Source organism: Bidens hawaiensis, unplaced genomic scaffold (assembly GCF_021521415.1).
Source record: "Bidens hawaiensis isolate Kalapana, Puna unplaced genomic scaffold, B.hawaiensis_p1.1 tig00030282_1, whole genome shotgun sequence".
NCBI classification, from domain to species: domain Eukaryota; kingdom Viridiplantae; phylum Streptophyta; class Magnoliopsida; order Asterales; family Asteraceae; genus Bidens; species Bidens hawaiensis.
The window spans coordinates 132,553-144,281 of record NW_027505178.1 but is presented as its reverse complement, the minus strand read 5'-3'; the positions used below and the strand labels follow the sequence as shown (position 1 = coordinate 144,281).

The 11,729-nt window shown below is 34.1% G+C and overlaps 3 protein-coding genes across 3 annotated transcripts; all 3 read left to right on the top strand.

The window, feature by feature from the left end:
• The first annotated feature begins 787 nt into the window (after window positions 1–787).
• On the top strand, window positions 788–3,149 carry LOC143611248 (putative protein phosphatase 2C 38). Its single transcript, XM_077085499.1, has 4 exons — window positions 788–1,425; window positions 1,530–1,897; window positions 2,042–2,278; window positions 2,952–3,149. The coding sequence occupies exons 1-4, from the start codon at window positions 1,158–1,160 to the stop codon at window positions 3,147–3,149; spliced, it is 1,071 nt and encodes a 356-aa protein (XP_076941614.1). The 5' UTR covers window positions 788–1,157.
• A 2,786-nt stretch (window positions 3,150–5,935) lies between these two features.
• On the top strand, window positions 5,936–7,980 carry LOC143611253 (uncharacterized). The gene is made up of 4 exons (XM_077085502.1): window positions 5,936–6,148; window positions 6,243–6,348; window positions 7,487–7,635; window positions 7,769–7,980. The coding sequence occupies exons 1-4, from the start codon at window positions 6,008–6,010 to the stop codon at window positions 7,862–7,864; spliced, it is 492 nt and encodes a 163-aa protein (XP_076941617.1). The 5' UTR covers window positions 5,936–6,007; the 3' UTR covers window positions 7,865–7,980.
• Window positions 7,981–9,782: 1,802 nt separating this feature from the next.
• LOC143611252 (uncharacterized) lies at window positions 9,783–11,528 on the top strand. Its single transcript, XM_077085501.1, has 3 exons — window positions 9,783–10,017; window positions 10,121–10,190; window positions 10,468–11,528. Exons 1-3 carry the CDS (start codon window positions 9,971–9,973, stop codon window positions 11,152–11,154), a joined length of 804 nt encoding a protein of 267 aa, XP_076941616.1. The 5' UTR covers window positions 9,783–9,970; the 3' UTR covers window positions 11,155–11,528.
• Window positions 11,529–11,729: the final 201 nt, after the last annotated feature.

Here is an 11,729-nt window from a genome sequence, read left to right as displayed (position 1 = left end):
GGTAAAATATGTTCGTTCAAGTATATGTGTTCGTTTTTGTGTTTGGTTAAACATCAACAAATTAGCACGTACAAACTTCCATTGGTGCTTGTCCGTTTCATTATATAAGTTTTCTTTTTTATAGTTGACAGGCTATAGTTTAATATTTTTATGTATTATTATTATTATTATTATTTTTATTATTTGTAATTAAATAAAAACATTTTTTTTTTTGCAAAAAATCAACAATTTTAACGAGCCGGCTCGTTTAAGTTCGAGCTTGAGCCCGAGCTTGCTCTTGCTGGGCTCGGTTCATGAACATCCCTACATACAATATAATAATGATATTATTATATTTTTTAAAGGTGCTTATGAGTTATGAAAGGACGTAACATCAGAGAGAAAATGAGTATGTTTAAGGGATGGATAATGAATGAAAATCTAATATAAGAGGTAATGCATGACGCATAGACAGTGTTTACAGTTTGTCTCCGTTCTCTAAACCTCATATGTCACCAGCTTCCCATAATCTTACAGATCCCATTCGACAGCTATCATCTGTCGAAACCTTTGTTTTTTTCATCTAACCCATAAACACACCTATCACAAAATAATATTATTTTATGGGTTTTACAGCTCACTATGTTCATGAAAGTGGACAAATAGTTAATAATTCTAGATACACTACATATATAACTGGTTCATGGTCTGTACTTCAACAACACATCTCCATATTCTCTGAATTAAATTGTCTTTTTGAGTTAAATTAAATTGTTTTCGTAAATTTTTACCCATACCCATTTGGTCCATTTGGCCCATTTGAAGTTCTAGACATTAATGTTGTCTAGGTTGTTTAATCTTTGTGGGTACTATATAGTATATAGTTTCAACTTTCAAGAATCTTGGTTGTTGGGTTAGAACATAAGCAAGATTCTTGGTCTTAGTTTGATAAATCTTGTTATTAAATCCGACCCCATTTTGGTTCGAACCTTTTTTAACCAGAACCAAAATAACTTTTTTTAAAACAAATTAAAACGGCTTGTTGCCGTGACCTGACCCACCTGTTTTGTCAGGCTTAAATATAAAGTGCTCGCTCTTTTTGGATATATAGTTTGTTATTTATGAATATTTTGGATAATATATAAGCGAAACTCATTTCGGGTCATAGTTACTTAGATATGGTTAAACCTTGTGGGAAAGGAGGGCTAGAAGTGGTACAAGATGCAACAACAAATGGGTTGCGGTACAAGGATTTGGATCGCCATGTCAGCGGAGAGTTCTCAATGGCCGCTATTCAAGCAAACAATATGTTGGAGGATCAAAGCCAAGTCGAATCGGGCCAGTTGATAGATGGGCTTTATGGGACGTTTGTTGGGGTCTATGATGGTCATGGTGGGCCCGAAGCATCACGGTTTGTGAACGAAAACTTGTTCTCCAATCTTAAGAGTACGTTAACTCATGTTATGCTATGATATGTTATGTCACACGCTCTTTATATTTATGTTTTGTTTTGTTATAATTTGTTAATTATTTTTGTTTTCTTGATTTAGAATTTGTATCACAAGATGAACAAATGTCCGCGGATGTCATTAGAAAATCTTTCTTAAAAACCGAGGACGAGTTTATATCGCTTGTTAGAGACCAAGGGCGTTCGGGCCCACAACTTGCCTTGGTGGGCACGTGTTGTCTAGTGGGCGTTATTTGTAACGGGCTAATATATATTGCAAATGGCGGGGACTCACGGGTGGTTTTGGGGAGGGTGGAGAAAAATGGTAGACGAATCTCAGCCGTTCAATTATCCGAAGAGCATAATGTGACCCACGAACATATACGAGCCGAGCTTCGTTCTTTGCATCCCGAGGATCCAAATATTGTTGTTAAGAAACATAACGTTTGGCGCGTTAAAGGCCTCATACAGGTATCATATATTAAATTTACTTAGCGGTTGCAAAATGGGTGGGTTGGGTAGCGGATCAAAACGGGTTTTGTTGGAATATTTTTATGAACAATAATTATTGTTCTTTATTATGGAAATGATTTATTTGTATTTTTGAGTTTTTAGGTTTCGAGATCAATAGGGGATGCATATTTGAAGAGTCCCGAGTTCAACCGAGAGCCACTTTTGCGAAAGTTTCGGGTCTCAAAGCCGTTTTCGAAGCAAATCCTTAGTCCCCAACCTTCAGTCTCTATACATGAAATTAACCCACAAGATGAGTTTCTTATATTTGCATCCGATGGGTTATGGGAGCATATTAGCAACGAGGAAGCCGTTAATATTGTTCATAGTTACCCTCGTAATGTAAGTTCATAGTATTTTCTAAAATAATGATAAGAAACCAAAGGTGGCAAAATGGGCGGGTTAGGTATCAGGTCGGAACGAATATTTAATTTTGTAAATAATTTCACATTTTTTCTTTGTATATAACTAGTCTTATTAATATGATTATGAAGTTATATATTTCAACTATATTTAGTTTGTTAATAAGATTATTATTTAGAAGGTTGTACATGTTTAGGGGGGAATTTTGGAAAAATAACTATCGATGGCTAAATAATTTCACTTTTTTTTTTAATTTTTTTATAAATAACTAGTCTGATTAGTATGGTTACGAAGTTATATACTTAAGTGATAAATTACTTTTTAAATAAAGTGATTTAGGAGTTATACACATTATGTCCAATTTAACCAAAGCACACTTGATCCATTTAATATGTTTATCTTAATGCTATAAACGGGGTGGTAGGGTGTAAACCGGTTGTTCATGTGAATGGATCGTGATCGGGTTGTAAATGGGTTGGTGAGTTGAACTTATATTCTTTTTATTCTTCTAGTCTAATTCTAATTTCAAACGGGCTGGCCCGTCAACCCATTTCTTCAACACACAATTTACTAAACGAGCAACATGAATCGGCCTATTTACAACCCAGGCCCATTTAGAACCAACTCTAACCCATTTTCTTTGTGTTTGCAGGGGATTGCAAAAAGACTAGTGAAAGCGGCGCTTCAAGTAGCTGCAAGGAAACGCGAAATGCGATATTCGGATTTGATGAAAATCGAAAGAGGGGTGAGGAGACATTTTCATGATGATATTACGGTTGTCGTTGTTTATCTCGATCATTGTTTGATGAATATTAGTTCAAGTTTCTCTATTAAAGGAGGTGTAGTGTAGGCACCTAACAAATTGTGCATGTAATATTATTGACACAATATGCAATGGTTATTGTGTTCTTCAACTCTGTTTTATACGGGAGTTGAAACCATTTGATTTTAATTGACACTTTTATGCAAGTGTTGATATTTGTAAAAGTTATTATACTTTAGTTATAATTACTTTTATTATGTGTGGCCCAACCACAAGTTTTTACTAGTTAATCCGTTTAACTAGCTTATCTGAATGAGTTAGTTGAGTCTTGTTTGAGAACGTTTAACGATTCAATTTGACAACTACATTTTACACATAACATACATGTTAATATTCACCCGACTTACCCAACGTAGTGTATTTCTCGTGGCTCTAGCTCACATCATCTACTAATGGGGGTTTTCACTTGTTGAAGCTTTTACAAATGCTAAAACGAGTCCAAACCGGTAACAAGGCAGGTTATGAAATTTAAATACACATCACATTATTAGGGTGGATCAAACATTGTTAAAATTTAATTTTCGACTTTATCACAATAAAATTTTTACCGTGCCATGTTATCAAACATTAGTAAATTAGATTTTAATAATCATCTCCAACGAGTTTATAGTATTATATATTAACAATGATAGCAGTGTCAATTATAACTTTTAATTGATTTTTATCCCAACTACAATGCTTTATTTATTTTACTTTTCAAATGACATGAAAGTTAGGGCATACAAAGGTCCTTTTTTCTATATTTTTTTTAAAGTGGGAATACTTTTATTTATTGGTTTTCTCAAAATTAAATGTAAAATCAAAATATGCATATCATGCAGCGCCACCGATATACAAACACAACTGATATGCTATTCGTACACCAGCACACAACCTATATCATCATAAATGCTGTATAGTAACACAAAAAGTTGTCATATGAGTCATTTTGATAGTCATAAAAGTTGTATGATATGAGGAAAAAGGTAATACAAACCGTATGATTGATGGGCAAATATTTTAAGAGTTTTCAAATTTTCAAGCATATGGTACACCCTAAAATAAGAGCAAAATGGTCATTTTAGTCTTTAATCTCATGTGTCTTTCATTTTCTTTCCAAAAAAGTTACAACCAAACCCTTTCTAACTTTAATCAAATTTTGTAAATTTAAAAAATAGTTATAATTTTGGCCCTTCATCTTTTAACCATCTATTATTTATAATTTCTCTTTTAACCCAAATACCCCACGATTTTTAAACGGTCATAACTTTTTCGTGCGTTAATATTTAAAAAAAACGCACCATAAAAACGAGCATTTAATTCTCTTTAATTTGAGTATGATATTGTCATAGTATGTTTTTAGTTAAAAAAACAAAATTTTACGTATAGGCGTTTGACGTTCGGTTTTGATGGTTTTAAATTAAACCATGAGTAATGGTTTTTAGTCACCGAAAACTGAAACTAGCCCGTTGAAAATTGAAACCCAATAAAACCAAACAATTAACAATGTTTAGGTTGACATTAATGGTTTCACGGTTACAAACGAAACAACGAGAACCCATGAATCTATAACATGATTATCAATGTCTGTATTTTCTGCTGCATCACACGGGCACCCGTTTAATTAATTAATAAACAATACACGAACCAAACCCAAACCGAAACCCAGGCTTTAAAAAGAAAAAGTAAAAAACTTAAAATGAGCCGAACTCCATCCCTCTCAAGCTCGAGCTTGGGCGATAAAACCCAACCCCTTTTAACTCTCTAGTAACGAGTTTCTAGAACAAGGTCGAGCTTGCTTTCAAATCTTAAAACCAAATCACTGCACAATCGGCGATCTCGTGGATCGGCGATCTGTACGCTGTAATCAATCACTTACTCTCTCTCTCTCTCTCTTAGTAATATTGTGATTTTGTGTTTAGATTCCAACAATTTGATATGTGATTCACAGTTTACAGCACCGTCTTAAATAAATTAATTTGTAATTGTAATCTCCGATCCGTTAGACGGATCTGAATTTGACTTTGACTTCTGTTGAGAGTTTAATTGCTTGTACTGTGTAATTGAAGATATAAATAGCTTCTAAGTTTTTTAGGTTTTCGATCTCTGGAATACCTATTCTGATATAATTACGGCTGTAAATGAAACCAACTGAAAATGTTTTATTTAATTTGGCTAACCGAAAATGGTCGGTGTCAACGGTTCGATCCGGCTGCCAAGCTTGTGTTGGTATTTGTTCTAACGTGCGTATTCACATGTTAATTTCACATATAAATAAATTATTACATATTGCTCATGTATTTTTGTTTTACAGTTAATAAAATTGCTTAAATCTATATGTAAGATTAGAAAAGTAATTAAAAAAATAAAGAATAACATTAAAAACCTTTAATGAACAAACATTTACGAACATAAACGAGCGTAAACGAATACATTATCGAACATTCATGAACACAATTGAACGAACATGACCTTTGTTTGTGTTCGTGCGTTTAGTTAGTCAAACGAAATTCCTTGTTCATGTTTGTTCGTTTATTACACGAACAAAGTCAACGAACATAAACGGACTTCCCACCAAACAGCTCATGAACAGTTTGGTCTGTTTACAACCCTAGATATAAGTATGTAACATATAGAGTCACATTTGACACAAAACAGATGTTATTTATATATTCTATATGTGCTAAAGGAGGCCTGCATTTCATTTTATGTGGATTACCTTTAAAGTTATGAATAAGCCAAAGTAAATTTTGATTAAAGAAGTTGGTGTTTACATAAATTTGTTGTTATTTATGTCTTCCATAAATCTGAATTAGTAAAAAATTGTTTTGATTGCTGATGCTATGTTATTATTACTGCAGCAAACATTCAAGATCCGGTGCAGTGAATTGAGAGAAAACTGAATCATGGATGAACTTAAGACCGCAATGAATGACCATCTGGATCAAATGCAAGAAATTGTTGAGAAAATTTCTTCTGAGCTTCGAGTTGGAATGCAACCAGCTATGGATATCTTCATTGGCTTCTTTCATGCCATTGATTGGAAGGTCACTAAGTACCATTTAAGTTTCAAGATTAGAGATAAGATTTATTTAATCTATCTTCGAAAGCTGATTGTAAGTTTTGAAAATTATTTTTCAGGAACCTTGGTTAATGGGCTTATTGTCGTTTCACTTTATGGTGCTAATAATAATTTTCACCTCGAGAAAGAATATCAACTTTCAGATGTACGTGTTTCTTCTATCATGTAAGTTTATCATCTCTTGAACATGAACGGATGTCTCGTTCGTGAATGTTTGTTTATGTTCATTTACGTTTGTTATGTTTGTTAATTTACATTTGTTTTAGGTTTAATCGTTTATGTATTCATTTACATTGTTTGGTGCATTACAATTTGGTATGGTTTTATTAAATTAAAATATCACCCATTGCAATTTACTCTAGTTCTGTTAAACTTTTAGGCCCGACGGATCGATAATTTGCAGGGCCGGCTCCGAAAATTGAAAAAAAAATTTAGGCTGAAGGCGAAAAATATTTTGGGCCTGTATAACAATTTAATTTTTTAATTGGCTTCCTTGGTTATAATTTGGGTTGTATAAAAAACTAATGTATAAAAATAGGCTTAAAAATGTTTCAAATGAGAGTAGAACCCACAACCTTTTAGTTGGTAGTCATGTCTCTTTACCACTAGACCAAGTTGTTATGTAATTGAGTTTAAACATTAAGTATACATATAGTTTTTCATAAAAATACATATAATTTTTTTTTAAAAAAAAATTTCGGGCCTAACGGGTAGTCGGGCCTATGGCTGTCGTCGACCTCTCTGCCATAGGCCATGGCCGGCCCTGATAATTTGATATACACGTTTACTTTTAATTGGTGTTTGTTCAGTTATGTTGGGTTAGATTCTTCATCTCTGTTCACTACATTTGTTTGTTTGTGTTCGTGAACCATTCGTTTATACATAAACGAACATGAACACCTTCATATTCTTAATGAATGAACATTAACAAGAAAACCACGTTTGGTAACTGATTGGGTTATTCATCTAGAGAATGCGAGTTGATATTTGATATATTATAGGTTGAGGAAATTGTTTATTGGCCAAATGCCTATATTACCCGTCAGTCTTGACAACACCATCAACATCTGTAATGATGACAAATAGGTGACTTTTAGGCTTTTAGCTTAAAGTTTCAACTAACCCGATATGTCTCAGAAGTAATTTTTTTTGGCATAATTTATAGGACGAAGCAAACAGCTTTAAAAATTTTTAGTTTGTGTAAATGGAATGACACTTAAATTAAAGTATCAAACTTTGACTTTATATCCAAACATCAATGATGGTTATATTGAATTGATTATATTGACTTATATCGGTGCAGTGGCTGGTGTGTATCTTGCTGAAAGGCTAAACACTGTGTTGAGTAATAACTGGAAAAGCTTTGCGGGTCAAAATTATTTTGACCGCCATGGAGTCTTCCTCTCGGTGCTCTGGTCTGGTCCTCTTCTTGTTTTTGCAACCATAATTCTGGTTAGTGTTTTATTTTCTTTTCATTTTTGATAGTGGCAATTCTTTAATCAGGTCAATATGTTATACGGGTTGTGTTTATCTCAAACGGGTCAAATAAAGTACACTTAGCTAAAAACACACTTTCTGTTTGTAGGTGAACACACTTTTTTCTTTATGCCACCTTATCGTGAAGTGGAAACGAGCAGAACTCAAACACCGTGCTAGACTTTCTAACACCAAACAGGACTGATCTTATGTACTCTGTACAATTTGTGTCTGACGTTATGAGATGTTTTTCTGTTACAACATTAATTGAACCGTAGTTTGTTATTGGCATAGATCACATACTATCGATATTCAAATGTTGTTTTTGTTTTGTTGTGTAAAATTTTGGTTTTACCTTGTACAAATTGAGGCTAACCCCTTATGCGATAGTCATGCTAGCAACTTATAAGTACTAGGTTCAAGAAACCTTGATATGTTAACCAGCGGCCCAGAAGGCTCATGAAGGAGCTCGAGCTAAGTATGGCTCGGGCCAAGAAGCTTGACAAGCTTGTTAAGAATTTATATCTTGAAAACAAGTTTGGTCTGGACTTTTCAAGGAATTAAAGGAACATTATAAAGAGATTGTATAAAATAAAATATAAATAAAGGCAGCCTATTATGCTGAAATCAATGTTTTGAAAACTGAACGACCTGTTTGATCAGTTAAGCGCTTCATTGTGCTAGTCTATTGGTTACGAGCTAATTGATCAGATAAAAAAGAACCAACTGGTTTACAAAATAAGAAAATCTGTTCGTCTGGCCAACTGGTTTTCAGCCCGTGAGATCAATTGGCAGGGTGCGTCAATTGTTAAAAATTTTCATTTTTTTTAACAGCAAGTTAATTTCCATCAGAATCAACCCAGTCTTACACTTGCAAAGATTTGAATCCACCACCTTCATTTTGAAAAGGTAGACACCATACCACTAGATCATTAGGTCATGGTTTTAAAATTTTTTCATTAATATAAAGTTTGTCTATTTGAATTAGTTTAGAGAATAATACGAGACATCTATTTTGTTAACCACACCCACATTATTAGTGACGGAATTGGAACTTTTAGTCAGAGCGTCGTCATAGAGTCTTGCGGACTAAAACAAAGAGGTAACGCTAATCTTACAATTTCTAACGAAACCGGTTAGACATCAAAATCAAGAGGAATTAAAGTAATTAATAGTAAATGATGGATTAAAACCACTAACATTTACATTCCTTCCTCCCGCCATGGTGATGAGAATTCAAACAAAGAAACCAACCACAGGATTCCCCGCGAATTACGCTCAAATACGTAACGCTAATCTTCCGATTACAATTTCTCAAACCTATGCATATTATATACTCGTTGTATTGTATGTATCTTCGGTGACACGTGTACACAATTCCGTTAAGTTTCAATCAAATTATATTATAGTTGGTAGACAAATTAAGGCCAGAAATTTTCGTTAATTTGTTTCTTTCTTTCTGACGATATCGAATTCATTACGTAAAACGGATCTATCACGTTTCAATCGAGAATTAGGGTTATTTATTCTCTGGTACTGCAAAATTTGGATCGTTAGCTTGATTATGCTAGGGTTTTTCCCATTTTTGGCGCCAAAAGGTGATTTCATGCCTCAGATTTCAGATATAATGGCATAATTTAGGGGTGTAAACGAGCCGAGCTCTTTTTTCAAAAGCTCGCACGTGTTCAAGCTTGAGCTCGACTTGTTTATATAAATTTAATGTGTATTTAATAAGATTTTTATTTTTTTGAGAAAACCTTTTAAATAAAGTTGGTTTAGTTATCAAGCCTGGGCTCGAGCCTTGTATGGGAAGATCGTTAAGACTCATCGAGCCTGGTGTATTTTTAAGTTTTAACTCTTTTTGGTGTTTTATGTATTAATTTCACACTACATAGAATTGCTCGAGCTTGTTAAGGTCTTTAGTACCTTAAACAGCCAAAGAATTGCCCGAGCTTGGCTGTGTAGTGTGAAATTAATACATAAAAGTCCAAAAGCTTTATTTGCTCGGGCTTGGCTCGACGAGTCTTAACAATCTTCCGTTACAAGGCTCTAGCTCAGGCTTGATAACTAAACAAGCTTTATTTGAGGCTTTGACTCGATAAGGCTCGGCTCGTTTATTGCACCCCTAGTGGCATTATGAAGACTTTTGAGTTTTTTGTATGAACTGGATTAGTTTGATGATTTAGTTGGAATTATTCGAATCTGCAGTGGATTTTGTGTATGTGATATGATCATCAGCTTTGTAGTCATGGTATGAACTATGAAGCCGAAATATTGTTATGGGAAATAGAGTTGGTAAACTTTATGAACTATGTTGTTATCCTTGCTGAGTAAGCGAACATTACGCGCCGATTTCAGGTATAATCTCAGTGGCTGATTGCTAGTATTCGATGCTGCATTATTAGTTTTAGTAATGGAATTAGGAACTTTTTTGTTTAAGTACTTGTGAATGAATTGACAGGGATGCATATGGATTTACTGTTAGACCTCAGTACCTTGAGACATTCAACGAGTTTAATCGCATCTATAAGGTAATAATGTAATATTGTCTTATTATTAGTGTGTGAATGTTTATTGCATAACACGATTCTAAACGTGCTACAAAATACACAGATTGGGATCCATTAGACAAATAAGATAGAAAACTTACATTGGTGAAATGATGCATATATTCAGTCTGTTTAACCTGTAAAAACTTGTCTCGGATATCATCAACCAAATGAGTATTGGTTGATATATTGATGTATATGTATAGGTTTAGTTATTCGTATAATCGTGGCATTCAAGTTCATTCCATTCATATTTCAGAGTGAGGAAAAAGAAAGGTCAACAAAATGGAGGGTCTTTCTTCAGCAGCAAGAAGAACTTGGTCAAACAAACTCATCTATTGAGGAAGATGTCGTTAAAGCTGATGCTGATGTAACAGCAAATGAAACCAAACATATACCGGAATCAGTTGAAGAGGAAAATGTTAACGTTGCAAGTGATGATACACCAAGAAATGATGATAATCAAACAGATAATGCTCCTGAAAAAGTGGCCTCAGAAACACCAAAAGTTAAGAAGCCCGTGGTGGAGAATTGGGCGGAAGTCAGATTGTCCCTTAGCAACATTGAGAATATGATGTGTCGACGTGTTAAACATGAGCCAAAAAATGATCATGAAAAACAACTTCATACAATTCATGAGGGGGGACCCACCGGTGAGGATTCTAATGAGGAGTCAAATGATAACGAGCAACCAAATTCAACAGAGTCGAGTGATGAAGTTGAGTCCTTGTTTCCTTGGAAAGAATTGGAGTCACTTGTTCGTGGGGGCGTGCCGCGAGATCTTAGAGGAGAGGTACTCGATTGCACCTCATCAATTGTATTACACTTTAGCATATTAATATCTTATTACATGAAATATTTTATTGTTTCAGGCATGGCAAGCTTTTGTCGGGGTGAAAGCACGAAGGGTGGAGAGTTACTACCAGAGTTTGTTGGATGCAAGTGATACGGATCTCACTAAACCAGGGGAAAAAGTCGAAAGACCTCATGTTCCAGAAAAAACTAAAAAGCAGATTGAAAAGGTCATTAATATTCATGTTCTTTTATAAGTGGCTATCTTTTTATGTGTGAAAGTAATCCTTTTTTTTTTCTTAACCTAAAACAGGATTTACCACGAACGTTTCCTGGTCATCCTGCATTAAATGAGGAAGGTAGGAGCTCTTTAAGGCGGTTACTTATAGCTTATGCTCGTCATAACCCTGATGTTGGCTATTGTCAGGTAACCTGCTGATTAAACTTCTGATGTACCTGATTGATTATCTTATTGTACTCTTTGACAGTTTATTTATTGACCAATGCTATAATCCGTGCCACCTATGAAATTAGTACTACAAATGATTAGTCATATGGTTTATGAGAATTTTTCGATTTGAAGTTTTGAACATACCTTTCACCAAGTAATATGCTTTTGATATGTGGTTAATAACCAATTCGTTTTCTTGTAATCTGTATTCTGATTGGAAGGTCATTTTTTATAAATAATCTGTGTAGGCAATGAATTTTTTTGCTGCAATGCTGCTG

What these genes read in the sequence shown, in the direction of transcription:
- LOC143611248 (XM_077085499.1), top strand. Translation starts at nt 1,158, where the DNA reads ATGGTTAAACCTTGTGGGAAAGGAGGGCTAGAAGTGGTACAAGATGCA. An exon ending in CTTGTTCTCCAATCTTAAGA is followed by an intron (nt 1,426 to 1,529) that starts GTACGTTAACTC and finishes TTCTTGATTTAG; the next exon opens with AATTTGTATCACAAGATGAA. An exon ending in TTCATAGTTACCCTCGTAAT is followed by an intron (nt 2,279 to 2,951) that starts GTAAGTTCATAG and finishes TTGTGTTTGCAG; the next exon opens with GGGATTGCAAAAAGACTAGT.
- LOC143611253 (XM_077085502.1), top strand. Translation starts at nt 6,008, where the DNA reads ATGGATGAACTTAAGACCGCAATGAATGACCATCTGGATCAAATGCAA. An exon ending in TTCATGCCATTGATTGGAAG is followed by an intron (nt 6,149 to 6,242) that starts GTCACTAAGTAC and finishes ATTATTTTTCAG; the next exon opens with GAACCTTGGTTAATGGGCTT. An exon ending in GTACGTGTTTCTTCTATCAT is followed by an intron (nt 6,349 to 7,486) that starts GTAAGTTTATCA and finishes ATATCGGTGCAG; the next exon opens with TGGCTGGTGTGTATCTTGCT.
- LOC143611252 (XM_077085501.1), top strand. Translation starts at nt 9,971, where the DNA reads ATGTTGTTATCCTTGCTGAGTAAGCGAACATTACGCGCCGATTTCAG. An exon ending in ACATTACGCGCCGATTTCAG is followed by an intron (nt 10,018 to 10,120) that starts GTATAATCTCAG and finishes ATGAATTGACAG; the next exon opens with GGATGCATATGGATTTACTG. An exon ending in AGTTTAATCGCATCTATAAG is followed by an intron (nt 10,191 to 10,467) that starts GTAATAATGTAA and finishes TTCATATTTCAG; the next exon opens with AGTGAGGAAAAAGAAAGGTC.